Source organism: Thamnophis sirtalis, unplaced genomic scaffold (genome assembly GCF_051295495.1).
Source record: "Thamnophis sirtalis isolate CommonGarterSnake01/CBP01778 unplaced genomic scaffold, rThaSir2_p1.2 scaffold_10, whole genome shotgun sequence".
Taxonomy (NCBI): Eukaryota; Metazoa; Chordata; class Lepidosauria; order Squamata; family Natricidae; genus Thamnophis; species Thamnophis sirtalis.
The window spans coordinates 22,269,835-22,296,559 of record NW_028261390.1 but is presented as its reverse complement, the minus strand read 5'-3'; the positions used below and the strand labels follow the sequence as shown (position 1 = coordinate 22,296,559).

The following is a 26,725-nucleotide window of genomic DNA, read 5'->3' as shown; positions in this document are numbered from 1 at the left end:
AAGTTACATAGCAGCTTCTTATTTCTTTCCCACAAAAGAGAGGGGAGCTTCTCCAAGTCACAATCTATTTTAGCAGCTCGATGAAATGCTTTGTGCTTCTCTTCCACTGTAATTTTGTAATGCAAGCTGCTCCCGGTAGTATTGAGTGTTCAGTCCTTTGACCTTTTGGCTGCTGCTCGGAAAAGCACCAGTCATCGTCCCCGTCCCCCCCACCCCCGTATGTGATCATCTCAGGTTCAGTCACACTGATACATTTTCAGCAGCCTAATCTTAAAAGGGGCTGCCTTTTAAGGTGCTTTCCAATATGGGTAATGGTGAGGGATACTGGACTTTAAAGAACAAAACCAAGAAGACCAGAGGTTCCCACCTGCCATCTATCAGAAATGGTGTAGGGTCTTCTGCTTGGGCAGTGGGTTGGACTAGATGACCTACAGAGTCCCTTCCAACTCTGTTAATCTGTTAAAATATTATGCCACTACAGGCCAAAGCAGGGCAAATAAGACAGAATAGTTCAGGTTTAGGAAAGGTAAAAAATATGTGGCAAAAAGGCAAAGGGCCTTTAGCTTGCCAAGGAGTATGTTTTAAACTTGTGATCTACAACATGCTTACTCATTATTAATGTTTTATTCAAGTACTCCAGTTTCATGGGCCACATAGCATGGACCACAAAGGCTGCATTCACACAAGATATTACAATATAATTTTGTGATTCATGAGATTATGCAAATACAACCAATATGTAGCAGTATTTCTGACTTACTGGCCCTAATATTGCTCAAAATATATTTAAAATGAAAAGAGACTTTTTCTTCAGGTTCTTGGGCTACTATATTATTTGATTCTGAAATATACTTTGTATTTTTCTACTTTGTTTTATTTTATGATTTCAGTTTTGTTGGCCACCCAGAGTTACTATAAATTCAATCAATCCATTCATTTTCAGGAATTAAAATATGACATTCTCTGTCCCTAAAGACTAGAATAATAGTATCAAACACTGCTGAATGAATAGTACTTCATTAGGGAACTTCTAATAGTTTCTTCAACACTGAGAAATCTTTCTTTTCCTCCTTTGGATCTTGGAAAAAAAGATTTTTTTATTCTTGTCCGAATAAAGCAGGAGGATTCTTCTATCACAATCAATTCATATGTAGCCTGCTTGATGCTCCTTTTACAGCTGAGCTAATCTGCCTTCCCACACTAAGCCTTATCCTTAATTCCCACTAAATTACTCAATGTAGAAATATGAGCTAGTTTGATGTTATCCAATGCCTACCGACGCTCATTTGATCAACAACATGGACTGGGCACGCCCTTTGCATGCTAAGGAAGGAATAAAAAAAAAATTGCACAAAGTTCTATAGAAATAGAAAGGTCACCTCAGGACAAAGCACAAACATGTGGCATCATCATCAGTGGATTGGATCCTGGTAGAGGGTGTTTCTGTGTATTCATTATTGGTTCCTAGGCAAAAAAGAGCTCAAAGCCACAACAGAGAAATGATTGCGTAGAAGTTTTCTTAAAAGAAAGACTCCCCAGAGGGCTAAAGAAGGTCAGGCATTCTCATGAATGGATCCACAAACACATATAATAATACCAGTAAATAATAAATAAATAATAATAAGTAAAATCAGAAGAAGGCTACAAGTACTTGGGGATTTTAGAGGCCTCTGACTTAATGCATAATAAAGTCAAGAAATTAACCTCAGCCAAGTACATTCGACAAATTCGCAAGATATTAAAGTCTAAACTGAGTGGAGGAAACATCATAAAACCCATAAATACCTGGGCTATACCTGTAATTCGATACGCTGCAGGAATAATTGACTGGACCCAGATGGAGCTGGACAATTTGTACAGAAAAACAAGGAAGCTTATGACAATGAAACATGCTTTGCACCCTAAAAGTGATGTTGACCGATTATATCTACCAAGAGCAGAGGGTGGTCGAGGACTCCTACAAGTAAAGCAGACTGTGGAAGAAGAAAGACACAGCTTGAATGATTACATCCAGAAAAGTGAAGAACCAATGATTAAGGAAGTAAATAAAGGAGGCCTTTTGAAGACAACTAAGTTAAAAGCTGAATATAAGAAGAAGTAATTGAGAAGTGAGCTGAAAATTGAAAAAGCAAAGCTATGCATGGCCAATGCTTGAAAAGTATTGAAGGCAAAGCTGACCAAAAACTAACTTGAAACTGGTTAAGATCAGGAGTACTGAAAAAAGAAACATAAAGGCTTTATTTTGGTAGTTCAAGCACAAGCCTTAGCCACAAACTGCATGAAGGCAAAAATTCAACATGTTACCACCCACAGCAAATGTTGCCTCTGTAATGAGAAAGATGAGACAGTCAACCACTTGATCAGCGGTTGCAGCAAAATTTCACAAACTGACTACCTACGACGCCAGGACCGCGTTGCTAAGATCATTCACTGGAAGTTGTGCCAAAAGTTTGGATTTGAGCAAAAACCACTGGGACCATAAGGTTGAGAAGGTTTTAGAGAATGAGAAAGTCAAGATCTTGTGGGACTTCAGAAGCCAGACTGACAGGCACTTGGCCTACAACACACCTGACATAACAATAGTTGAAAAGAAAAAAGTATGGTTCATTGACATTGCAATACCTGGTGATGCACAAATTGAAGATAAACAGCAAGAAAAAATCACAAAATACCGGGACTTGCAAATTGAGGTTGAGCGACTGTGGAAAAAGAAATCATGTGTTGTCCCAATTTTAATTGGAGCCCTTGGAGCAATACCTAAAGGACTACCTTGCTATTTGAAAATTCTAAATTTACCTGACTTGAACATTCCGACTCTACAAAAAACCACTCTACTTGGAACAACTTATATCCTCCGACGTTATCTTAACAGATCCTAGGTCCTTGTTTAGGACTCTACAGCTACAGTCCCAAAGGCTGTGAATCTCACCAAAGATTAACCACATATAATAATAATAATGGTACTTAGTTGATACCTAGGATGCTAGCAGCAAACCGTATCAACCATTAGCACCAATCACTGGTATTTGTAATGTATTTTTGAATATTCAGTTGGCTGAGTTTCATGTTTAATGAATAAAGTATATAACAACAACAACAACAACAACAACAACAACAACAACAAGGTTCTTGGTTAGGACTCGAGCTCTTGAGCTATCAACCAACCCCAAAGGCTGTGAATCTCACCAAAGATCAATGTAACAACAACAATAATAGTAATAATAATCTAAAAATAAAAGAACATTGGTGACTAAATTCAAGAACAGAGAAATGTTCATAAAGGAATCCTTACTGTGTTTTAAATTCAATTCATATAGCTGGCTTTCAGCTTTCTAGCTGGATCAGAAATGGGAATGATTCAGCTGTGAAATAACAAGACTGGGAAACATTAAAAACTTTGACACTTTAAGCATGGGTCAAAAAAGAAATCTGATGTAGCTTGACGCTGAAAACATGAGAGTTTATGAAATTGAGATCCCTGACCTCAAGGCCACCCTATTTCACGTCAGTGAGCATTAGAAGCACACGTTGATAGAAGTGGAAAAAGAAGTGTATTTGTAACCAATGCAGTGCAACTGATATACCACTGCCCAGCAGGGAAGTCTGATCATGGAGGTGTTCTGGGCGAACAACAGAGAAAGGAGGCCAAGAAAAAGTAAACTTAGTTCCCCAAACATGACAAATCCTCTGAAGTTAACTCAAAGATTCCTTTATTAGGAGTGCCAGCTGCCCCAGTAAAAAGTTTCTCTGTCACAAGCTAACAAGTCTGTCCAGCAGGGAGATGAATAGTCTGCCACATCTGTTCATCTCCGCCCCCTGCCTTTTATCTTCACATCTAGGGTGGGGCTTCGCTAGTAGTGCTGGCTCTTTCTTCCCAAGGATCAGCCCAGAGATTTCCTCTGTTCTCCTCTCCTCTGCCTTCTGCACATCCGCGTGTCAGACACTGGACCCAGCTCTTCCTCCTCTTCCTAATCAGTCATCTGGGGGCTATTGACTCTCCATCTGAGGGTTGACAGACGGCCTTGGCTCTGGCTCTGCCTCTCTCTCTCTCTGCCAGCTCCACACACTCTTCCCCTTGGAGCTCTCAGGTTGCCTTGATGCTGAACCTCACTCTCACGCCTCCTCCTCCTCTGATTCGGCTGCTGGAGGGGCCAGTGGCTGATAGGCCACAACACTTAGATTGTAGTTAGAATCACAGGACTTATGATCAACACAGTTCTTTAGAGACAGAGTCCTGCTATACATGTCTGGAATTAATCAAAGCTCATCCCCAAGATTTAAAATGTGCCCAACTGGTTTTTCTTCAAAACCAATTAAAACAGAATGTAATCGCAGCCTGCCAAAATCACCAATCGCTCACCTCTTAAAAATCAAGGGTTTCAGTGTTTCCAATATCAACACATGAAAAACATAACTTTTAAAAAATGGATAAAATTCCTTTTTTTGATGATAGTATTGAATAGAAGAAGGAATTTCAGTACTTATAAGTTCTCTGAAAAAGTCTCCTGTTTTACATTTCAAGATACAAACCTTTTGTATTTTTTTTTTGCTGCTAAGATGTTCATAAATAATCTAGCTGTAATAGCCTGTAGCCTGCATGAGATCCATACCACTTTACTGTTTAAAAGGTCAAGTATTTTGAAGCCCCACATGAAATGGCAAGTCATGTAATCAGCTTGAGACAGACATTTATGAAAGCTGATACTTATAACTGACAACTTGTAAGAGCATTTTGACATAACTAGATATAAAAACTATGTTAAAATATATGCATCACGTGGAAAATGTTTTCCCCATTAAGCGGACTGTTAGTTACCTTGGTAGTAGCGAATTCTATAATGGCATGAAATTTGCTGTTCCTATTACTGAATCTATCTAATGCTTCTCATCCCAGTTATTGCAGTAGCCTGACTTCCCTACAAACTAAACATTAAAGATTTTACATGAACTAAATGCTGCCTTTGTATGAAATAGAAAATGAAATAAAAATGATCACTCCATATAAGAGATTCTACACAAGTTTTGAGGATTTCTCTTTGTTTACAGGAATAAATCTCACTCTATCCATTATTGTTCTAAGTACTTAATATTCATTGGACATTTTAACAAATGAAACAATGGACTGTGAAGAGTAGTAATTAGATACTAGTTTCTCTAAACGTTTTTGTGATGCAATGGAATAGTCAAAATTACTAGTCAGTATAGAATTTCAAAGGACACTAGATTGGGGAAAGCAATCTTACCCATATATTTTCTCCCATTATCAGCTCCATCATGCTGTATGCAATTACTAAGTTCTCCTTCATTTGACTCTGAAAGTTACAAGAATTTCAAACCATACAATATACCTCAGAGAGGCAAATGTCAAAAAAATAGAGATGATAGATTAATAAAGCTATTTATAGTTTTAGTTGGTAATTTTATGCCTATAATTGCTTATTGGGGAATGATTTCTGAATTTCACATAACACTTGTTATTACTAGTTGGATATTTAGGAATAATTGCACATAAAATCTGTCTGCTTACACGAGGAAACATCAAACATGTAGATTGAGACCTACTTCATACATATATCAGCCATGGTTATTGAACTAACCAGTTGATTGGATTCATGTATAATCTATTTAAAATAAAATAAGCCATATAAGGATTGTACAATACACTATGACTGCTCACTCCATTGAAAAGAAATGACAACGAAGATGTCAATTTATGTATCACCTTTATGGCGAGAAGCGATGTAAACCATTTCTAACAATTTTAGATGAAATCTGCTTGACTGGTTGTAGTTTGAAGACTGGTTTCTGAAACCATCTAGGTGTGAGAGACTATTGTTATCCATTAAAAAAAATAATGTGTGAATTGATACAAAAATAAAATCCATAAATTGTAAAATGTGGGTTAATTTCACAAAAATTTCAAAACCTGGACAGTGTTCATAAGATATTAAAATTGAATGAATTAATTCATGAATGCAGGAACGAACAAATGAATTGCTGCTAAGTTTCTGCCATTTGTTGACTCATGGGTTGCTGTTCGAAAAGGAGATGGAAGCTGTGGCCTGGAACAGAAGGATCTAGTTACTATGAGTTATGTCTTCGTAATCATTTGGCAAGATGATTACAGTAACTAGACCCATTGCAGTTGGACTATTGCAAAGCCCTCTAGATGGGATGGTCTTTGAAGATCACTTGGAAACTGCAGAGTTAAATGTAGCAGCCCATTTGTTGACTGGCGTTCACCACAGGGCACACATCACACAGTGCTGCAGGCCACCTAGTGGTGCTAACAGGCTTCTACATGCAATTTCTAATTTAGAGGTTAATATCAGTAGATATTAACCTCTAAATTTCTACATGGCTTCTCCCATTGGAATCAGCTTCAATGATTTTCTTGGGAAAAATAGCATCTATCCATCCATCCATCCATCCATCCATCCATCCATCCATCCATCCATCCATCCATCCATCCATCCATCCATCCATCTATCTATCTATCTATCTATCTATCTATCTATCTATCTATCTATCATCTATCCAGTGTCTTACGTTTCTTACCTGTAAATCACTGGAGTCCTTAGGGATTCAGTGGTTAATAATAATAATCAGAAAAATAAGTTAGTTACTGCAAGAAGATCACACATATTGACTAGAAACAATACCATGACAAGCTAGCAAAAATAGTGAATTGGAACATCTGCAAGCAATGCCATTTGCCTGCAAGGAAAAACTGGTAAAACCACAAAAACTGAAGATGCTAAAGTACTCTGGGATTTTAGAATTCAAACAGATGAGGACATGCCATATAACACTCCAGACTTCACTTAATTTTCGGTGTGAATGTCAAAAAGTCTGGAGTCAGCAGAAAAGAAGAGAAAGAACTGGAGAAAATCACAAAATACAAATACCTGCAAATAGAACTACTACGGCAAAAGAGACAGATAGTATCAGTAGTAATAGGCACCTTGTGTACAATCCCAAAATATCTTCTAGTAACACATGAACCGCACTGGCATTGACAAAATTCTCATCTGTCAATTGCAAAAGGCATTTATGTATAACAACTTACATCCTTTGACAATATCTTTAATAGTATTAGACAACACCTGCTTATCCCAGAATCATAGGTGAGACTCTATAGGTGATAAAGTATCTGACCATTTTTCTGTTGGATAACATCAAGCATGGACAAGTTTAAAATGTGATTAATAAAAAATACATCCAAAGAGTGAGAAAATTGCTAAAGACAAAATTGAACTGAGGAAACAACATCAAAGCCATCAATCCCTGGTCATACTTATGGATGCAGTATACTACTGAAACGATTAAATGGACACAAGTTGAACTTTAACTGTAGTTGAAAAGAAGAAAGTATGGGAAATTAATATGGCAATATTAAGAATAGTACAGTAGAAGACAACAATGGCAAGATCAGTTTATCAAGATCTGAAAATCAAAATTAAAAGAATATGGCATAAATCAGCTGTGATGGTCTCAGTGGCTATTGGCACACTGGGGGCCATATTAGAAAATCTTGGATAGCACTTAGAAAAACTGTGCATTGACAAAAATTTCCATCTGTCAATTACAAAAGCACTGTCAATTACACTGCTTGGATCCACACATATACTATACTAGTACAACATCCTACATTTTTGTGAAGAACGTGATGTGTAAGAAAGCCAAATCCAGATTAAAGAAGTGGCAGCTATGATTTTACACTGTTGTGTATATAATAGGCTATCCAGTTACATAATCTGTGCAGACAGTGCCACCTGCTGATGAACTGGTACAATATTTTATTTTATCTTACATGTTATAGGTTTCAATAACAGATAACTATGAATGCAAACTATACAAAAACATCCTGTGTAAATTACCAGCCAGGCATTTCCATAAACAGAACTTTTTGAAAACATCTTCTTTGTTTAATGTGCAGTTAGGATGACCAGCGTCCACTGAATTCACTAGAATTCACTAGAACAAGAAACCAATCAGCAAAAATGCATTTTTATGTTCCAAAGATGGAGCATGGAAATAAAAAGGATAAGCCAAAATTGCACCATATTCTGGCACTTGCATCTAATGGTGTGACCTAGAAGCAGGGTGACTGTGGTTCACCAAAATATGGTATAGATTTATTATATAAAAGTGCCCTTAAGTTGAACTCAACTTCCAGTGGCTATATTCAAGTATATCATGGTAGCATTATATAAATAACTTGCTAATGCCTTCTTATGGGATGTTTTATTCAACATTCCAACTTAATCAATATCAGTCACTGTCCAAGTATAGGTAGTCCTCAACTTACAACCATTTGGCTAGTGACCGAAGTTACAATGGAACTGATAAGTGACTTATGACTGTTTTCAAACTTGCGACCACTGCAGCAATTCCCATGGTCACTTGATCAAAATTTGGAAGTTTTGGCAAGTGGCCTGTATTTATGACGGTTGCCGTCTCCCAGGGTCATCACATCACCTTTTGTGACCTTCTGACAGCAAAGTCAATGGGGAAGCTAAATTCATTTAACAACCATGTTACTAACTTAACTGCAGTGATTCCCTTAACAACTGTGGCAAGACAGATGGTAAAATGGGGCAAAACTCACTTAACCACCGTCTTGCTTAGCAATGGAAATTTTGGGTTCAATTGTGGTCACAAGTCAAGGACCGCTTGTACTACCCAGCACCAATTCTCCTTAGTTTTTGAAAGTAGCCAAGATGAGCTAATCTGCCATCTGCCGAAGTATGAAGACATGATAGTAGCATTCCAGTACTTGAGGGGCCGCCATAAAGAAGAGGGGATAAAATTATTTTTCAAGGCACCAGAGGGCAGGACAAGAAACAATGGTTGGAAGACAGAAGCAACTTGGAATTAAGGATAAATTTCCTAACAGTGAGGACAATTAACCAGTGGAAAAGCTTGTCTCCAGAAATCGTGGGTGCTCCATCACTGGGTTTTGAAGAAGAGTCTAGACCAGTGATGGTGAACCTTTTTTGGCTCGCATGCCAAAAGTGGGGGGACCGTAGGGGTGTCGTGCACAGGCGTGCCACACCCATAATGCAATGCACACGACCCCGCGCGCATGCATGCATGACCAGTGCTCCCCTGCATTTTTGGCATGATTTTTTCGCCCTCCATGGGCTCCAGAGGCTTTATAGGAGCCTGGGGAGGGCGAAAACAGCTTCCCCCCCCCCACCAGGCCCTCCGGGAGCTTCCCAGAACACTCCGGAGTGCAAAATTCCCGCCCCTATGGGCAAACTGGAAGTTCAGGAACTGACTTCCGGTTTGCTCATAGGGCCAGTTTTAGCCCTCCGGAGCCTCCAGGGGTCTTCTGGAGGCTTCCCTGAAGGTTCTGGAGGGCAAAAAACGGCCCTACGGACAAATCGGAAGTGACTTCTGGTTTGCTCATAGGGTAGCTTTTTGCCCTCCAGAGCCTTCAGGGAAGCCTCCAGAAGACCCCTGAAGACTCTGGAGGGCTAAAACCAGCCCTACGAGCAAACTGGAAGTCCATTCCTGAATTTCCAGTTTGCCCATAGGGCCAGTTTTTTTGCACTCTGAAGGCTTCAGGGAAGCTCCTGGAGCCTCCGGGGGTGGGGAGGCTATTTTCATTCTCCCCAGGCTCCTATAAAGCCTCTGGAGCCTGGGAAAAGTGAAAAATGGCCTCAAAAGAAGGCTGAAGTCAGCTGCTCACGCTGGCCAGCTGACAGGGCAATACCTCGCGTGCCCTGACAAATGGCTCTGCATGCAAATTGTAGCACGCGTGCCATAGGTTCACTATCCCGGGTCTACACAGTCACTTATTTAAATTGGTATAGGTCCATGATGGCGAACCTATGGCATGCGTGCCCAAAGTGGCACACAGAGCCATGTCACCCAGCACGCATGATATCATGCGTGCCTCTTCCAGGTTTCTGGCATGCAGGTGCATGTAATGATCATCTGGGCTTTGTGCCGGAAACTGCAACAGCTGGTCTTCTGTTTTCCGGCGTGAGCATGCGTGCCGGCCAGCTGATCGTCACACGCAAGTAACTGGAAGACTAGCTGGCCAGAAACTGGAAGTTCATTTTCCAGCACGTGCATGCGTCCTGGGCACCTCCTCTTCTGGGTTGCATCGCAAATGAGCATGTGCACATGTACAATATTACATCTGAAATAATGCAAACATTTATGGAACTACCTAAAGCCACAGATTCACTACATGGCCTTTATAAACACTTATCCTCTTCTATAAAAATGAGATTACTAAAAACCACACCTGTACTATGAAATGTAAAAAAAAACTTAGGAAAGCACAAGATTATTAGGAATGTTAAAGAGCACTAAATATATACAATATACAAAGTGTTTTAATAGAAAAATGTTTTAATGTTTTCAAAAATTTTAAAGAAACAATTACTATCATACAATTCAGGATTTTATTTTGCATATGTTTAGATTCATCTACTAACATGAATGTCAGTGTAATCTTTTCTTCATAACACAACACAGATACAAATCCATGTGCAGAAACAGTTATTTTTCAGTGCCTTTGCAAGTGGCTAGAAGACTGTATTACCTGGAATATTTTAAAGCACCAATTGCCAGTAATGCTAGAGGGAGGTGGCACCCTCACTCGTGCAGGCATTCTCCACAATCCACCAACTCTCTTCTCTTTCATATCTTGTAAGTACATGATCTGCTCTGATCTCTGGGTTGGCTTATCCAAAGATAGAGCACAAAACTAGTTGCTTCTCTGTTTTCTTGATCAAACTCCTAAACATACAATGGCAATCACTGACCAGGAGTTTTTATTCATAAATATGGAAATATTACTTTCACATTTTCTAAAGAGATTCTCTCACAAGGAGATAGACCAAGCTAAGGTATTACAAGAAAGTATAGAATTATTACTCTGAGAAGGATAGGGAACAGGATTGTAGGGTTGTGGTGCTATTGTACTGACATAATACACTTAGGCCTGATAACACAAGAATGTTGCTTTTTTAAACACTGAATAAAAATAGGAACACATTAGTTAAAGTAACTGCCTGCAACAAATCCTGTTTATATAAGGAGAAAATGAGAAAACAATTCTTTAGCAAGTCTACTCATTCTCTCTCTCTCTTGCGTCTTTAGATAGGAATGATGGGGCTATGTATTTTTGCTATCCATTCTTCTTCCTAATGAGAAGGAAATACAATCTTCAATCTGCAGCAATCAGAAAAGGCACTAACCCATCAAGTAGCCCCTAGAAGACAAAGAACATTTTGAATGGAAATGTGAAATAAAAGTAATGCTATTTAGTTCACAGTTGAGTCCATTAGATAATGCTAATTTCTTATTCTGTCAGTACCAGTAATCAGAGGTAGAACTGATGTGAAGGGCCACAAAGCCATTCTTAATCTAGACCAATGGTTTCCAAAGTGGGGGCAATTTGAACCTTGTTTAAACCAAGTTGATGGCCTTTTAGGCTTCTTCCACATGAGTAGAGTTCACTTTTTGAGTAAAGTAAGAATTATACAGTATGTCACAAAGGAACATCAAGATTTTAGAGAAGCTTAGGTGGGGCACGGCCAAACAAAAGATTGGAAACCACTGATCTAGACAGAAATAATTTAGAAGGATAAAAAAGGTCAAATGCAAGATGTATTTCTGTTAAAGGAACTGCAGAGGACTTTCCATGCACCTGGTGTAATGACTACATCCTCATGTATTGTAGTTAGTATGTAGTAGGCCAGAATGCAAATTAACCACCAATTGCATTTGTTTTGTTGGCAGTTACTTCAATTATTAGATTAAAACCCTTTACCAACTATAATCTTATTCTTAATTTGAAAGTTTCTAATTCAGTAACACTGAATTATCTTAAAGTACTATGAAAATGTAGTATTAGATAGCATTTCAAAATATTTAATCCCTTTACCCCCGATATTAATAGTTGATTTCTCCAACTGATTTCTACAATTTCATAAATGTAATAATCTTCGGTCCTACCCAATAAATGTACACAAATAGACTTGTGTTTGCTTATGTTTCTCCAAATAATATGTCTTTAGAAAATAATCTGAAATAACTTATGTTCAGTTTTATTCTTTTTATGTATTAATTTAAATTTTGGTTTAATCAAATATTAAGAATGAGGAAGAAAAGAATCTGAGAAAAGAAGAATTACTTACGGTAATTTCATTCGCATAAAGACTCTTGCCATGAAGAAACTCAACAAGACGCTCACAAATCCAATAAAAAGTAGCAGAAATCTATTCAGCTTTGGGATATTTGGTGCATTGGAACGATCCAGTATTATGAAACCAAGTCCACCCATTGTGAAGAGAAAACTTGACGCGAGCCCTTCCATAATGTATTGTCCATTTACTCTGCATATAAAATCAGTAAATGATCAACATTAGAGTGGTCCAGAAATTTACATGGGATTTGTACATGCAGGTATTTTATACCTATAGACCCGATAATCATCTAACTCAGGGTAGGCAAAAGAACAATGTTCACAAGTTCACTTGTAGGGATACATGCCTTTTGTCCTGAACTATTAGGGAATTAATGGTATTAAAACTAGGTGAGAAATCTGCTGAAAGAACTGGGATAGATGTCAGTTCCAAACGTTTATTATTTAGAGAGAACCAATTCTACCAACTTGAAGTGGACCACAAAATTAAGAGTCCAAATTTACTTTTCAACATTTTAGGAAGCTGCCATCGCACACTTCAGTCACCATATTCCACTGGCTGCTACCCCCATCTACTTTAGTCATTCAAAAATGATAAAAACAGGAAAAAGAAAAAAAGGAACTAAGGTAAAACCAGAAAGAGGAGCAAAAACAATCCATGTACCATAAATCCAAATAAAAAGAGCAGTAAAACAAACCAGAGTAAACAAAGAATGTAATAAGCAGTTAACAAAGACTTTACAGTGCACTGGGAAGGGGAGGAAAAGGTCTCCAGACAGACTAAAAAGGGAAGGCACAAAATTGTTCAGTTTTGGCTGGACTGTCTTGGAAATTCTGGATTGTTCTGCTTTGTTCTGTTGCTTTTCTTTGGACCATGCTGTTCCAGGGAGGGAGACTTAGAATTTTTTTGAAGTAAATCATCCAGAAGTGGCTCAAAGTGTTCGAATAGGACATTTTAGACAAAAGGTCAGATCACCCCTGGAACACCTTGAACTGCTTCTACTTTGAGAATTTACATCAAAACTGCTGACTCCCCCTTCCCCCAAAAAATATGATCTGAAAGAAATACAGAAGGAAATGAAATCTGCCAGAACACACTAGAACAATATTCTCTCAGATTAATTTTGCACATCTGTACCAAATTAATAATGACATCATTTGTGATATTTTTAAATGTGCTGACTGAGTTTCATGTTTAATGAGTAAGTTTATAATAATAACAATTAATGAAAATATGCTACTAAAAATTCTTCTTTCTTGTAGACAAGAGATTTGATACAATATCATTTTAATATTTTGATATACTTTTAGTATTAATTACATTTTACCTATATGCCAAGAATGCCACAGGCCGTTGATGTCCATGTTCATCAGTCATTGAACCAACACTGGGAGGTTCTACAATCACATCATAAATTATTCCTATAAAGTAAAAAATATTTATAAAGAAAAAATTCTTTATAAAAGAATTCTTCCAAAAAGGAAGGCAAAGTTTACAAGTCTCTTGTTCTTTTGCTAATAGTTACAAACACAGTTGTTCTTAAAGTTCAAAACCACCACTTTGCCTGTCCTCAGGTTCTAATGCTGCAATATATATAGAGAAACAAACTCTCCACCAAGGTTTTATTAGCCACTTTTCAAATTTCCTTCAGCCTACTTTTAGCAGGAAAATTTACTTTTCTTCTACAAAGTCCATGGATTTACTTGATAGACACAGGGGGATTGAAACTTCCTTGGTTCAAGATTAGCTAGAAGTGGGTGATACCCCACTTTAGTAAGTCTACTTTCTGGACTAATAGAGTTTGTGATCGCTAAATAATTTTCAAATACATTTTACTATATTTTTTATTTTTAAGACAGAGAATAGAAGCACTTAGATATATGTATTTAAACATTTAAAGAATGCAACAAAATCCAAGGTGGCAAAATTAAGTAAGAAACACATAAATGAAAACACGGAATCTTACAATTAATTTTTTTAGGCTTATAATGACCCTTTTACATCTGCCTATTCCCTGCTCCATCCATCAGCAAATCTGATTATATAGAGTAGACTTGTTCAGACTTGGGCTGCAAAAATATAGGAAAATACGAGAATGCAACTAAGAGGTAAAAAGGTTTCTTTTATCTCTTTCCTGACATGTCTGGTTGTTTGCAGTTCTGCAGCAAAGACATGCCAGCCCAAATGCAAAGCCTCAATTTGTTCTCTCCAAGGCAGGGAGGGTTTATAAGGATAGAAAGTTATAGATAGGTAAACAATACAGCAACTAAAGAACAAAACAGTAGCTAAAATTTAGCAGTATCTCCTTTTGTTATAGGGAATTCCTCTGCCTCAACCACCTTGACTCCTTTTCTGAGCTGTGCCTTCTAGTCAGACTAGACTCTAGCAATTGCCCCCAAGTGGCCTCATGGACTTTCTAAAAAGAATGCAAATGACCAACTGTCTGCAAGAAATATAAATCTTTCCATTCCCCACCATCCAGTCAGAACTGAAGAAGCTTCTTGGATGACAAGTGAAATGTCTTCAAAGAAAAACAAGGAAGTCCAGTTGCCTCCTGAGAAAAACCACCATCCATGATCTGGATGACTGAGGATCTCCTACAGACAAAAGTTCCCTAAAGTTTTCTTGGCAAGATTTCTTAGGATTGAGAGTGTCTGATCCCAAAGTCACCAATGTCTCATGGCTCTCCTGCAAACTTTTAGATACCACAAAAAAGGGAAAGGATGATGACAGAGAGGAAGAGAGTGAGGGTGCTAAAGACCCTTCTAGTTTTAGACCGGGGGTTTTGCAGCCTGGATGCCGCAAGCTTAAAAAACAGCTGAAGCCTGTCACCTGGAAATCCCAAAGTTGCTTTTTCACAAGGCAACTGGACTTCCTTGCTTTTTTCTTTGAAGACATTTCGCTTCTCATCCAAGAAACTTCTTCAGCTCTGACTGGATGGTGGGGAATGGAAGGATTTATATTCCTTGCCGACATGACCTTGCAAATGCTCATTTGCATTTTTTTATAGGGCCATTTAAGCACTCAGAGGTTTTTCTGTTTCCTCAGGGTCAGCTGAGTAGTACTCCTGGTTCCTGTAGTCTGCAATTTTTTCCTCTGGCAATCCATTCCTAGTCCCACACCATTCAAAGGGTACTCATCCCCAATTGCCTAGCTAAGAGACTGTATAGATTCTCAGTCATCCAGGTCATGGTTGTCCCCAAGGTACTTTTTCAAGAGGCAACTGGACTTTCTTGTTTTTTCTTTGAAGATGTTTCATTTCTCATCCAAGAAGCTTCTTCAGCTCTGGTGGTGGGGAATTACAGATTACCTTCTTACAGACAGCTGGTCATCTCCATCCTTTTAGAGTCTTTGATACCGCTTGAAGGTTTCTCTGTGTTGTCATCTTCGGAACAACCATGACCTGGACGACTGAGAATCTCTACAGACTCGTCACCTGGAAAGGCTTTTCAAGGGAACAAGGGAGTGTTTTTCCAGCATGCAGAATTACATTAGAAGTGGGCAGGGGTAGAAGGGGTCTCTAAGGGTCGAGCGGGGGGGGGGGAGGGAAGACAGAAAGAATAGAGTCACAAGAGTTGGAAGGGACCTTGGAGGTCTTCTAGTCCAACCCCCTGCTTAGGCAGAAAACCCTACACCACTTCAGGCAAATGGTTATCCAACATCTTCTTAAAAAGTGTTGGAGAATTCACAACTTCTGGAGCCAAGTTGTTCCACTGATTAATTGTTCTAATTGTCAGGAAATTTATTCTCAGTTCTAGGTTGATTCTCTCCTTGATTAGTTTCCACCCTTTGCTTCTTGTCCTGCCCTCAGGTGCTTTGGAGAATAGTTTGACTCCCTCTTCTTTGTGACAGCCCCTGAGATATCGGAACACTGCTATCATGTCCCCCCTAGTCCTCCTTTTCATTTTTCAAAGGGGTCCTCAGGTTGTCTGAGACGGCGGGCGGCGTCCCCTCCCCCCGTGGGTATTCAGGCGTCGCCCTCGCCGTCCCTTTCTCCCATCTCCCCCGATGGTCCAGCCTGATTGGGGGGCGGCTCGTGAACCCCTTCACCGGGTGGGGGGGACCCTCTGCGCCCTATCCCGGCGGCTTTAGCCCTTTGCGGTCTCCGGCATTACCTCCCGTGATGAGGAAGTAAGAAACCACCACTAGCGCATAGACCGTCATGGCCGAGGGCATGTGTACCCAACTCGGCCGCTTCAGTTTAATGTTGGGGCATTCCAGCACCAAAAACGGCACTCGGTAGAGGGTCTCCATAGCGATCCCAGCTCCAGCTTCGTCTGCTCTCGTAGTCGCTGCCTTCCTGCCCGCCGAGTTCGTTTACTGGGCTGACCTATCGCGGCCACCGTACATACTGTAACGGAACTGCCGAAAATTTACGTCCTGGAAGGGAACGAACACAAACGCTTGTAGCGGGAACTATTAAAGAAGAGAAACGAGGCGAATAAAATGATGGGCGAAAAAGAGTGTTTAATGACAGATTACTGGTAGAAAAGTTTTACCAGGGGGCATTGTCGTGAAGAAGGCATTTTAACCTGATATTAATCATCCAGGACCTTAACATGCTCGACGTGGTCATTTAATGAATAAACGTGGCCCTGGAAGAAGTAGATGACGTAGAAGCCGCGCCCACAATCAAAATGGAACCAGCCAATGGTAAAGCTTGGAGTTTAATACGTGTTTTGATCCTGGAAGGTGGTTTGAAAAGATCCCGCCCCGGCCAGAGACTGCAATTCTGCGCGAGAGACAATGATGTTTATTTCAATTAGACAACTGTAGTTGTAATTCCTCACAGAAATTGGGCTTATGCTCAACTATACTTTGGTTAGCCATTTTTATTTTATTTTATCTATTTTGCTTCTGCAGAACATGCTCAGCCTTAATTAAATAAATCATATGGAGAGGTAACTTTCTTTTAAGCCTGAGATGAGATTCTGAATGTATGCAGATTTTGTAGTTCCAACATTAACTCAGCTCTTTTCTCACCCAATTTTCCTTGGCCCTCCTCTACCCTCTCACCAGAGAATTATGAATCTCTTAAAACCCTGCTCCTATTATTTTATGCCAGTTCCCTAATGATTGACTGGAAGGATTTGGAATTTATTTGCTGAAGTGTCCAGCAGCTAAAGTTAGTAATTTTGCTTTATTTTAAATCCCTGATTTTGCAGCCCTTGATTTTGAAAGAATTCTTAGTTCTGGTTTTCATTAGCAGTTAGCTACCATTTTGGCATTACTCCCCATTTCATTCATGCCACTTAGCCTAATGATTTGCACACATAAAATGAAATAGTAGTTATGAGAATGTATATGTCGTATTTTTATCCTAAATTTACCTTTCATAGATACTGTTACAAGACTAGTTTCACACATCGTGACATTTTCATTTGTTTGGTTCTGATTTTGTATGTGTACCAGTGGTGGGTTTCAAATTTTTTTAGCACCTCTTCTGTAGGTATGGCCTGCTTTGTGGGAGTGACTTGCCAGCCATGTGACCAAGTAGGAGTGGCTTGGCAGTCATGTGACTGGGTAGGCAGGGCCAACTTGTAAAATGTGGTGAATCTCACTGAACACTCTTGTTTAGCAACCAAAATGTTGGCTCACAAACTCTGGCATTTGAAGTGTGCAAGTCTTAAAGCTGTCAAGTTACAAGACCCTTGCACCCTAACCCTTTACAAAGAAAAAAAACCCAGGGATGTTCAAACTTGACAGCTTTAAGACTTTTAAGGTTTAAATAGGACTAAGGTGGGTGGGGCAATTGGCGAGACAGCCAATCAGTGAGCGGTGGGCGGGGCAAGCGTGGTGCAGATGGGCAGGGGAGGGAGCTAGAACCGGTTCTAAATGGCATGGTAGATTTGTGGAACCTCTTCTATAGAAGAGGTTAGAACTGGCAGGAACCCACCCCTGGTGTAAACTGAGCCATTGTGATTTGTTAACCCAACAAATAGCACAACATATGAACTCAAAAGTGTACGATACACTGTAATCCCAACATAAGACGCTGTGCATATTTGAGTTCAGTATATTAGTCTCTTATGCAAACACTAATAGCTCAGACCAGCTAAGAAAAAAATCAGTTCAAACTAAAGCTATCAAAGTAGTGTGCCATTCATACTCTGAAATATACAAATGAGTGTTGGATCTGAAACATGTTTTTCCAATGCAGCTTTCTTTAGCTGTTTGGAGAATTCCCATAAACTTGAATCAACAAAGCCAATTGTCAAGAATGCTGAGAAATGTAGTTCAATATATTTCAAGGCTACAATATTGAGGGTGGTTTTTAACTATCCCCAAGTTAAACACTTAGCCCTTAAAACCAATTCAAGGAAGTAAATTCCTTATTATTATAACACTTTCTCAGTTTGATAAGTCATTTGGTCCACATCAAAAATAATGAAACATTTAGGTTGCTCTCTTCAGAAAATCAAACAAAATTAGAAACAGTAATTGAAGATCATTGAAATGATCACCATTGTTCTTTGCATCTTTAATTCAAATCCTTTTGCCAACTTTAGATGCATTGTCAAATGCATCTGACGTATCATTGCAGGAATTTATCTCAAAACATGTGGAATGGTATAATCAAGATGTTTTGAAAGATAATAATTTTCCAATGTTTTAAAAAGTACAGGTTATTCTAACTTTATAGTTTATACACTTTTGAATCTCATTTTGATTATTAAAAATGTTTCTACTTCTCATAGTTGTACACTAGTTGGAATGTTATGCTGAGAAAACATGACTTCTATTAAAAACTACAATGACAACTATGTGGGTTTGGTACAGAAGGAACAAAAACAAATTTATCTAGTTCTATTGTATATCACAACTAATGATTATCTCCAAGGGATCTGAGAATCAGGAGACTGGGTAATTAAATGAAAAGATTATTTTATCTGACAGGATTTTAGTTCCCTAAAATTTGAAGGGTCACCTAACACTTATCAATGCTCATTCACAATACATACATTTGAAAATTAATTCACTGTCAGTTAATTTCACTTCTACAGTTAATACTTGGAAAGGCATTCTAACAAGTCAAGTTCTGAATATTTAACTAGGTAATTAGTTATACTTAACACTGTTCAGTGTTTGTGCTGAACTGCCATCAAGGAGACCATCAATTATAGCATTTACTGGCTGATTTGATACCAGTCATTGTCCATCCACCCTTCACAAGACTATTGTGTGGTAAAATAAATACTACACTTAAGATATTTAATTCAACATTGGTTCCAGTTGTTTGATAAATTAATTTATGATAAACTTAACAGCAGGTAAATATTATGATTTCCAATATTTTTTTTTCCATTACCCAGTCATAATTATTTAACTGGACAATTGCCTTTTAGAAGTGGTTGTTTTTCTAGTTATCAGTACAGCATTCTAAATGCTTTTAATTTTACACACCACTCACCTTAAACATATACTTGAAAAATCAGGCACCATTATTGACACTCAGACTTTCAATCACGTACAATATTTTCTCTTCCTGATTTCTTTTGACAGGTTTTTTTGTACACCAATGGCTCTTTCATGTCTGATTATTAATTGTAAATTATTCTGACTTTGTAAATATCATTATTAGCACAATACTAAAATAAATTTTTTTGCAGATTAACTGTAAATTGGTTTGAAAGCAGTACTACCAAAAATGAATGCAAAAGAACCCCATTTTAGGATCTCATATCTTTGCTCTTGCCAATAGTTTAATATTCAGAAAAAATCATCTCGTAGATTATTTAAATCTTCATTTATTAGGTGAGAATACAAATAATCACTTTGATTTTTGACTCTGTGCTTGTGCCTTCAGTACTTTGACAACAATCTTCTGTTCCTCAATAAGGAATGCTCTCTTGATTCTAAAAAAAAGCAAAGCATTGTTATAATTCAGCAACAAAGCCATATCACAATCATAACAAGCATCACTTGAAAATTTAGTATTTATTAGATCTAATCTACATGTCATGTTAAAATAAAGCCTTTATGAAGAAATAGGAAGAAACAGTTGCTCTTTTTCTAATGTTAATTCTGTTACATTTACAAAGGACATTTTTTATAAAACAGACTCTTTAGCATCAAGTTGCCTCCATAAATTACAAATATATGCATCCCCCCTTCTTTACAATGGATGGTAAGATTACAGTTGCAAGATATTCCAACTGTTAATGGAAAGGTAAAATAAAGCAAGGTAGATGGATAGAGCTCTATAGGTTAGTTTGAACATTTCAATTAACTTTACATCAACGTGCCTTAAAACTATTCTAAAGTAGGTGACTATTCTAAACTATGTTCTCATTTATAGTTTCGTGGATAACTGACAGACAACAAACTATAGTATATGTAATTGGAATACATTCAAATGAACCTATTACATTTCAGCAAAATTGTACTCAAAATATCATTTACCTGTCACGAACACATTTAGCACACATAGAACCTCCGTAGGCTCTACTAACGTGTTTCTTTGTTTTGGAAAGTCTCATAAGAACTTTTGGACGAACAGCGCGGACCTGTAGAAAATAAAATACACCTTTTTGTAACTCACCCCTGAAATTTACTGGATTAAAAAGAAAGTAGCCCTTATAATTTTTGTGCTTATATAAATCACCCATTCATAATGACATGACAAAGGATTTCTGAATGAGTATTATAAATACATAAGATAGTTTTAATTTCAAAGATTATATTGTTTAATACCAAAAAGAAAATATATTCAGAACAGATTCACTGAAATGGAGATTTAAGGTAGGCATGATATATTTTGCTATGTAGTTCATCAAAATATTATTAAGTTGGCTCCTAACAATATTCTTGCAACAGATAAACCCACACTTCCTGAAATTACGTCAAATATAATAGTTTCATACATATGAAATGATTACATCAGCTTGTCCCATTTCATCTGACAAGAGAAGATATGCTGAGGATCATCTGTCAGGGATGATCATTTGGTAGATCCCAGGAAGTGGGCCTTCTCTGGCCTAGTCCCTGTTTCATGGAAGATTTTCTCTCCCACCACACCAGAGGTTAGGTTGGATCCACCCCTCATGATATTCCCTATCCTCTGAAGATCTGCTTGTTACTATGGCTGGAGGGGTAGCAGGAACCAGAGACATATTTGGATAGCTCTATTACTGAGATTAAGATATATTCACTCTCTTTCATGCCTAGGGTTTGCATAATTTTAGTAATCTAATGTTTGATGCTATTTAATATTTTACGTGTTGCTTTATTAATTATTTTATAGTACCCACATAACATATGATTAATTAAGAAATGTGACAGAACAAATAGGTATCTGTGCAGCTGGAATATACCACTGCATTTACCACATCACTTCAAAAGTTAATGTTCTCTCTCTTTTAAAGAGCTTGGAGAGAAGAAAAATGCTGCCTTAAAAGAGGAAATTCTATAGCAAGCCAAGTATTTTTAGCTCCTCAACAATTATTTTATGATCTACCATTGTTTTCTGAAAGTTAAAAACTGCTACTAAATTTAAAGTTATTTTATACCTATTTAAATACAAATCAATAGAAAGGGACATAAAAGTAGTCATGTGAATAGTAAGTTATCAGAGTAAGTGAATTACTAAACATTTATTAGTAATATATATTACTATATGTTTATAGTACACAAACAACACACAAAGCAATGTAAAGCAAAGAAAACCCACTAATGATATGAAATATAGATTTTCACAATGAAAAAACCTAAGTTATTTATCGAGAGTCATACAAACCTAATTTTCTCATATAAATTGTCATGTCCTACAGCTTGGTCTTTGTACAAAGCTAGTTTATTAAAAAAAAAAGACTTACACCACGAAGTCTTCCTGGGCATACACCGCATGCAGACTTTGGTGCCTTGCCAACTTTCTTAGTATAAAGATATACAATCCTGTTGCCAGGTGTCCTGGACCTGTATGAACCAGATAACAAATATTTAGTATGGTCACAAACTCAAAACAAAAGACATTCATTAGCAAGAATTCTAGATTAGACTTACAGCCTGGTCTTGTTAGAGGCTGTATTGTAGGACAGCCTACGCCGGTATGTCAGACGTTGGACCATTTTCAGTGCCTAAAACAAGAGAAAGTGAATGAAATGTGAGAAGGATCATTGCTGGACTACAACTGTTTACATTTAGCCATATACCAACCATCTCCAATGTCCCATTGGCTTGGAATACAGTATCCATAATCTCTGGATAATTATAGTGTGGGAATTTTAAGAGTTAGAATTCATCACACTGAATGCTACTTTTGCACTCTTGATTATAAAAGTCATGCTGCTGACATTAAGCACTAATAACTTTTTTTTATTCTTGTGGACAGAAAATATATCATAAGGTCAAAATATTTTTATACCAATACTACTATTAAGCATGACTGTCACAGTTGGTATGCTGCTAAAAACGCTGATGCTCTAACTCAAAGCCTTCGCCCTTACATGAAAAGCAAAGATTTGCACCCAGATTCTGCTAATCCAAACATACCACTATCCAAACATACCACTATCTCCAAAACAGTCCTCCCAAGATATTACATGAAGGTAAGGATGAGGTCATGAGCAATAACTATCACACAAGGATATTATAAATAAAACTGAAAATTGGGGGTGGAAAAAAAAAACCTGATGCAAATATTTCCTTTCTCCCTGCCCCCAAAAACGTCCTAACAAACTTGGTTTGGGGAAAATATTTCTGAGGGGTCCTTAGTGTTTTCTGAGCTTGCTTGTTGTCTTGCAGACATTTCATTACCCAAACTAGGTAACATCATCAGAAAATATCTCTGGGCAGGTGGCAAATGTATTTGCATGATGTCACAATCCTAAAAGGTTTAAATTTACTGCAGAAATGCTGCAAACTGCTCAGTGCTGTGCCCATGAAACGAGCAGCGTAGCTGAGCCGCTGGAGACTCAAGATCTCGTATAACTCCGGGCAGGTTTCGAGAAGCCTTTATTAGTCCAAGAGCAGGCCGAGAGGCCTCCTTCCTGCGATCGCCATCGCGGCCTCCTCCTCGCCTATTTCTTCCATTTACCGCAACCCACACGCCCTCCATTCTTCCCACCAGGCTCCCAACCGCGTCACGGCAAACCTTTGAGCTCACCCAATTTTTCTACACAACGGATGGAAACCGATTAAAATCAACCCTCCACCCCTCTTCCCCCAGAAAGAGAACCAACCTGAAGCCGAAGCTTGCGCCGGAAGAGAAAGAAGGCGGCAGCGGGGAAAGGTTAAAGTTGAAACGTGGAACGTAAGAAACCGGAAGTGCGGTTACGTCGACCTTCGTTCAGCTCCCAGGGAGAGGAAAGGCGGGCGCTCCCATATTTCCTCCGGAGGAGGGAAAAGGATTTCCCTTCAGATGTAAAGTCGGATGACGAGAGTTAACGGCCGCTTTCTTACTGCGTCAGGGGTTTACAGCCGTGATATTACACCAGGGGTCCCCAAACTTGGCAACTTTAAGACTTGTGGACTTCAACTCCCAGAATTCTCCAGCCAGCATAGCTGGAGTATTCTGGGAGTTGAAGTCCATAAGTCTTAAAAGTTGCCAAGTTTGAAGACCTCTGTATTGCACTATAAATATAAAATAGTGCTGTATAGTACTTTTAAATAAAAACCCTCCCTCTTTGGCCAAAGCAACCCACAAGACTTTTAGGTAATTTTATTGTTCAGCTTATCGGAATAGGAGGGATTTCTATTAAAACGCAGCGTGTGTTATGTTTTAGAACAGTATTAAAGCGATAATAACCGTCCGCATTACCTAAGCCTGCCTGTTTTCATGTAATTTCTGCTTTCTCTTAATAAAACGGCTGCATTTGCAGGGTGAATGTTTCGTGTGTTCCGATTTACCAAGGTAACTTGCAGCCCGAGGATTCCAAGTACTAAATCAGGTTGTAACCTTGCTTAGGTTTTAGGAAACACAAACTGCACTGGAAATAATGTGCAAATGAAGACTTTTTAAAACCGTAGCCATAAATAGTTGGTAGCGCTTCACAAGCTAGGTTTTAGTCATTTTAATTATCATATCTTGTTTTATTGGGACCAGTATATTGATTTTTTATTGAAAAGGGAAGGAGGTTGAGCACCAAACTATGCTCCATGTTATTTTTAAAGATATTTTTAGAAACAGTAAAGGTAAAGGTTCCCCTCACACATATGCGCTAGTCATTCCCAACTCTAGGGGGTGGTGCTCATCTCCATTTCAAAGTCAAAAATCCAGTGCTGTGGGAAGACTAAGCATGACTAAACGCCAAAAGCACTTGGAACACTGTTTCCCACCAAAGATGGTCCCTATTTCTCTACTTGCATTTTTACATGCTTTTGAACTGCTAGGTTGGCAGAAGCTGGGACAAGTAATGGGGGATCACTCTGTTAGGTGGCGCTAGGGATCTGAACTGCCAACCTTTCTGATCAACAAGCTCAGCATCTTAGCCAATGAGCCACCACTCATACTAATTGAGAAGTACATCCTTGAGTTCAGTTGGTCTGTCTTAAATAAGGAGCTGCATTTTACTGATATTTATTAAATATCTTTTTGCTAAAGATCCAGTTTAGTATAGTAGTGGTTAAGAGGTGCTAGGTCCCACCTTAGGCACAAAGCCAGCAGGGTGACCTTGGGACAGTTGCTCCCTCAGTCCTAGAAAAGAGGAATGGCAAAACATGCCCCCCCCCAAAAAAAACCTTGCCAAAACAGCTGCAGTCATCAGGTATTAACACTGACCTGAAGGCACAAATATATTCATTATTTTGATTAACTGATTAACTTCAACCTAATGAACCTACAATTATCTAATTATTATGGTATCTGCAACACATCAAGAGGTGTTGTTTTTTTTAATTCCAAAGCTTTATCATAGTTTTCCCAAGAATATGGTCCAGATTAGGTACATCCTTCCTAAAATTCTGTTTCCCAAGTATTCTATATATGGTCTGAATAACAGAAATAGAGAAGAACAATGACTTATCTTAATCTTGATACTGTTTTTTTGTTTATGTAACCTGGGATTGTATTTTGTATAACCCTATTGCATTGATGGCTCACGTTCAGCTTGTGATCCACCAAGACGCTTTTGATTTTTTTTTTTCTAGCTAAATAGACATTACACTTGTAGTGAAATTGATATAATTGTTTTCTGTCCTTTGAATTTGTCAAAAGCCCTGGAATATTGATACTTTCCTTTAAGGCAGGGCTATCAAACTTACTGTGGGCCCACGGGCCACATGCATCACGCACTGGCCAAGGCCACCTCTGGTTTAGTGAAGGGAAAAAAAGTCACAATACACCAGGTGATGACAATGTGACACCACGAGTTTGACACCCCTGTTCTAAGGAATTTACTGTGTTCCCCTCGCCCTGCCATTTCTATATCATACATAAATCTGATAATCTTTTTCTTACTGCTCATCCAAATACAAGGAAGAATACAAGACCTATAACAGGATCATAATCAAAATCACTTGGCATCTTTGTTCCGCTTGACCTGGAGCCTGGATAGATATACTAGACACAATCGTTCAACAAGTTTGATATTCGATATGAGTCCAGCCCTCATTTTACATCTTGTTTACTAGGATTTCATAGGACCGTGATGGCGCACCTATGGCACGGCTGCCACAGGTGGCACAGAGAGCCCTCTCTGTGGGCATGGCAGCCGTTACCACAGCCCAGCTCCACTGTGCATCTGTGTGCCCCTCCCAGTGGCCAGCTGGTCTTCGGGTCTCTGCTGTGCATGTGCGGGGAGTGGGGTGCATGTGTGGGAGGCACTCACATTGCATTTTGGGGGTGCACGTGCGGGCACCCCATGCATCCCATTTTGGGCCTGGAAGGTTTGTATCAACTTGGACACCAAAAATGGGCAAAGGGGGGGGGTTGCATGCACGTATATGCAGGGGCGGGATGCATGTGTGGGAGAAGGATGCATGCTCAGGGGCCCCTCACATTGTATTTTGGAGTTGTGTGCATGTGTGCATAGGTGCATGCTTTGGGCACCCAGCACCAAAAAGGTTACCCATCACTGTCATAGGCACTTCTATTTTGCTGAAATTAAGGTCTACTATGCTTAATGCATTACACTGATAAGCTAAACTTATGCTCTAAAAAGTGATGGTTTCTTTTATGTAATTTTGTGTGATTAGTTCTTAATAAATTCCTGTTGGTTTCTATGAATATCCAGGACAAAGTAATTGAAGCCTTGCCAGAAGTACCTCAAGAGACAGAGCAGGAGGAATTGGTTGTAGAAGAAGCCAGCCTTGCTATTTAATTATTATTATTTCTAAATCAAGCACCCTCCTCTTAGCCTTATCCTCTCAAGAGAGGAACTGAAAGAATAACTGAGCATTTAGAGCAGCATAGAAACAACAGAATAATGTTGCACTAGGTATGAAGCTGAAATAGTGGACTGGGCTCAATCTGAAGTAAAAGGCCTGGACAGGAAGACCAGAAAAATAATGGCAATGAATCATGCCTTCTTCCATGCATTGATGTTAACAGACAAGGAGCATAGGTGGACCTCAGTGGTGGGATTCAATTTTTTTTTACTACCAGTTATGTAGGTGTG

The 26,725-nt window shown here is 38.6% G+C and overlaps 2 protein-coding genes across 2 annotated transcripts; both read right to left on the bottom strand.

Annotated features, from left to right (window-relative positions):
- Positions 1 to 10,350: 10,350 nt before the first annotated feature.
- On the bottom strand, positions 10,351 to 16,529 carry OSTC (oligosaccharyltransferase complex non-catalytic subunit). Its single transcript, XM_087724199.1, has 4 exons — positions 16,286 to 16,529; positions 13,498 to 13,591; positions 12,162 to 12,359; positions 10,351 to 11,233 (listed from the first exon to the last, which is right to left on the bottom strand). Exons 1-4 carry the CDS (start codon positions 16,422 to 16,424, stop codon positions 11,215 to 11,217), a joined length of 450 nt encoding a protein of 149 aa, XP_087580325.1. The 5' UTR covers positions 16,425 to 16,529; the 3' UTR covers positions 10,351 to 11,214.
- Positions 16,530 to 19,902: 3,373 nt separating this feature from the next.
- RPL34 (ribosomal protein L34) lies at positions 19,903 to 23,498 on the bottom strand. Its single transcript, XM_014051722.2, has 5 exons — positions 23,351 to 23,498; positions 22,173 to 22,246; positions 21,986 to 22,085; positions 20,574 to 20,677; positions 19,903 to 20,026 (listed from the first exon to the last, which is right to left on the bottom strand). The coding sequence occupies exons 2-5, from the start codon at positions 22,235 to 22,237 to the stop codon at positions 19,942 to 19,944; spliced, it is 354 nt and encodes a 117-aa protein (XP_013907197.1). The 5' UTR covers positions 22,238 to 22,246; positions 23,351 to 23,498; the 3' UTR covers positions 19,903 to 19,941.
- Positions 23,499 to 26,725: the final 3,227 nt, after the last annotated feature.

What these genes read in the sequence shown, in the direction of transcription:
- RPL34 (XM_014051722.2), bottom strand. Translation starts at nt 22,237, where the DNA reads ATGGTCCAACGTCTGACATACCGGCGTAGGCTGTCCTACAATACAGCC. An exon ending in GCCTCTAACAAGACCAGGCT is followed by an intron (nt 22,086 to 22,172) that starts GTAAGTCTAATC and finishes TGGTTCATACAG; the next exon opens with GTCCAGGACACCTGGCAACA. An exon ending in GCTAAATGTGTTCGTGACAG is followed by an intron (nt 20,027 to 20,573) that starts GTAAATGATATT and finishes GCTTTTTTTTAG; the next exon opens with AATCAAGAGAGCATTCCTTA.
- OSTC (XM_087724199.1), bottom strand. Translation starts at nt 16,424, where the DNA reads ATGGAGACCCTCTACCGAGTGCCGTTTTTGGTGCTGGAATGCCCCAAC. An exon ending in TTACTTCCTCATCACGGGAG is followed by an intron (nt 13,592 to 16,285) that starts GTAATGCCGGAG and finishes TTTACTTTATAG; the next exon opens with GAATAATTTATGATGTGATT. An exon ending in GTGGCATTCTTGGCATATAG is followed by an intron (nt 12,360 to 13,497) that starts GTAAAATGTAAT and finishes TTTTATATGCAG; the next exon opens with AGTAAATGGACAATACATTA.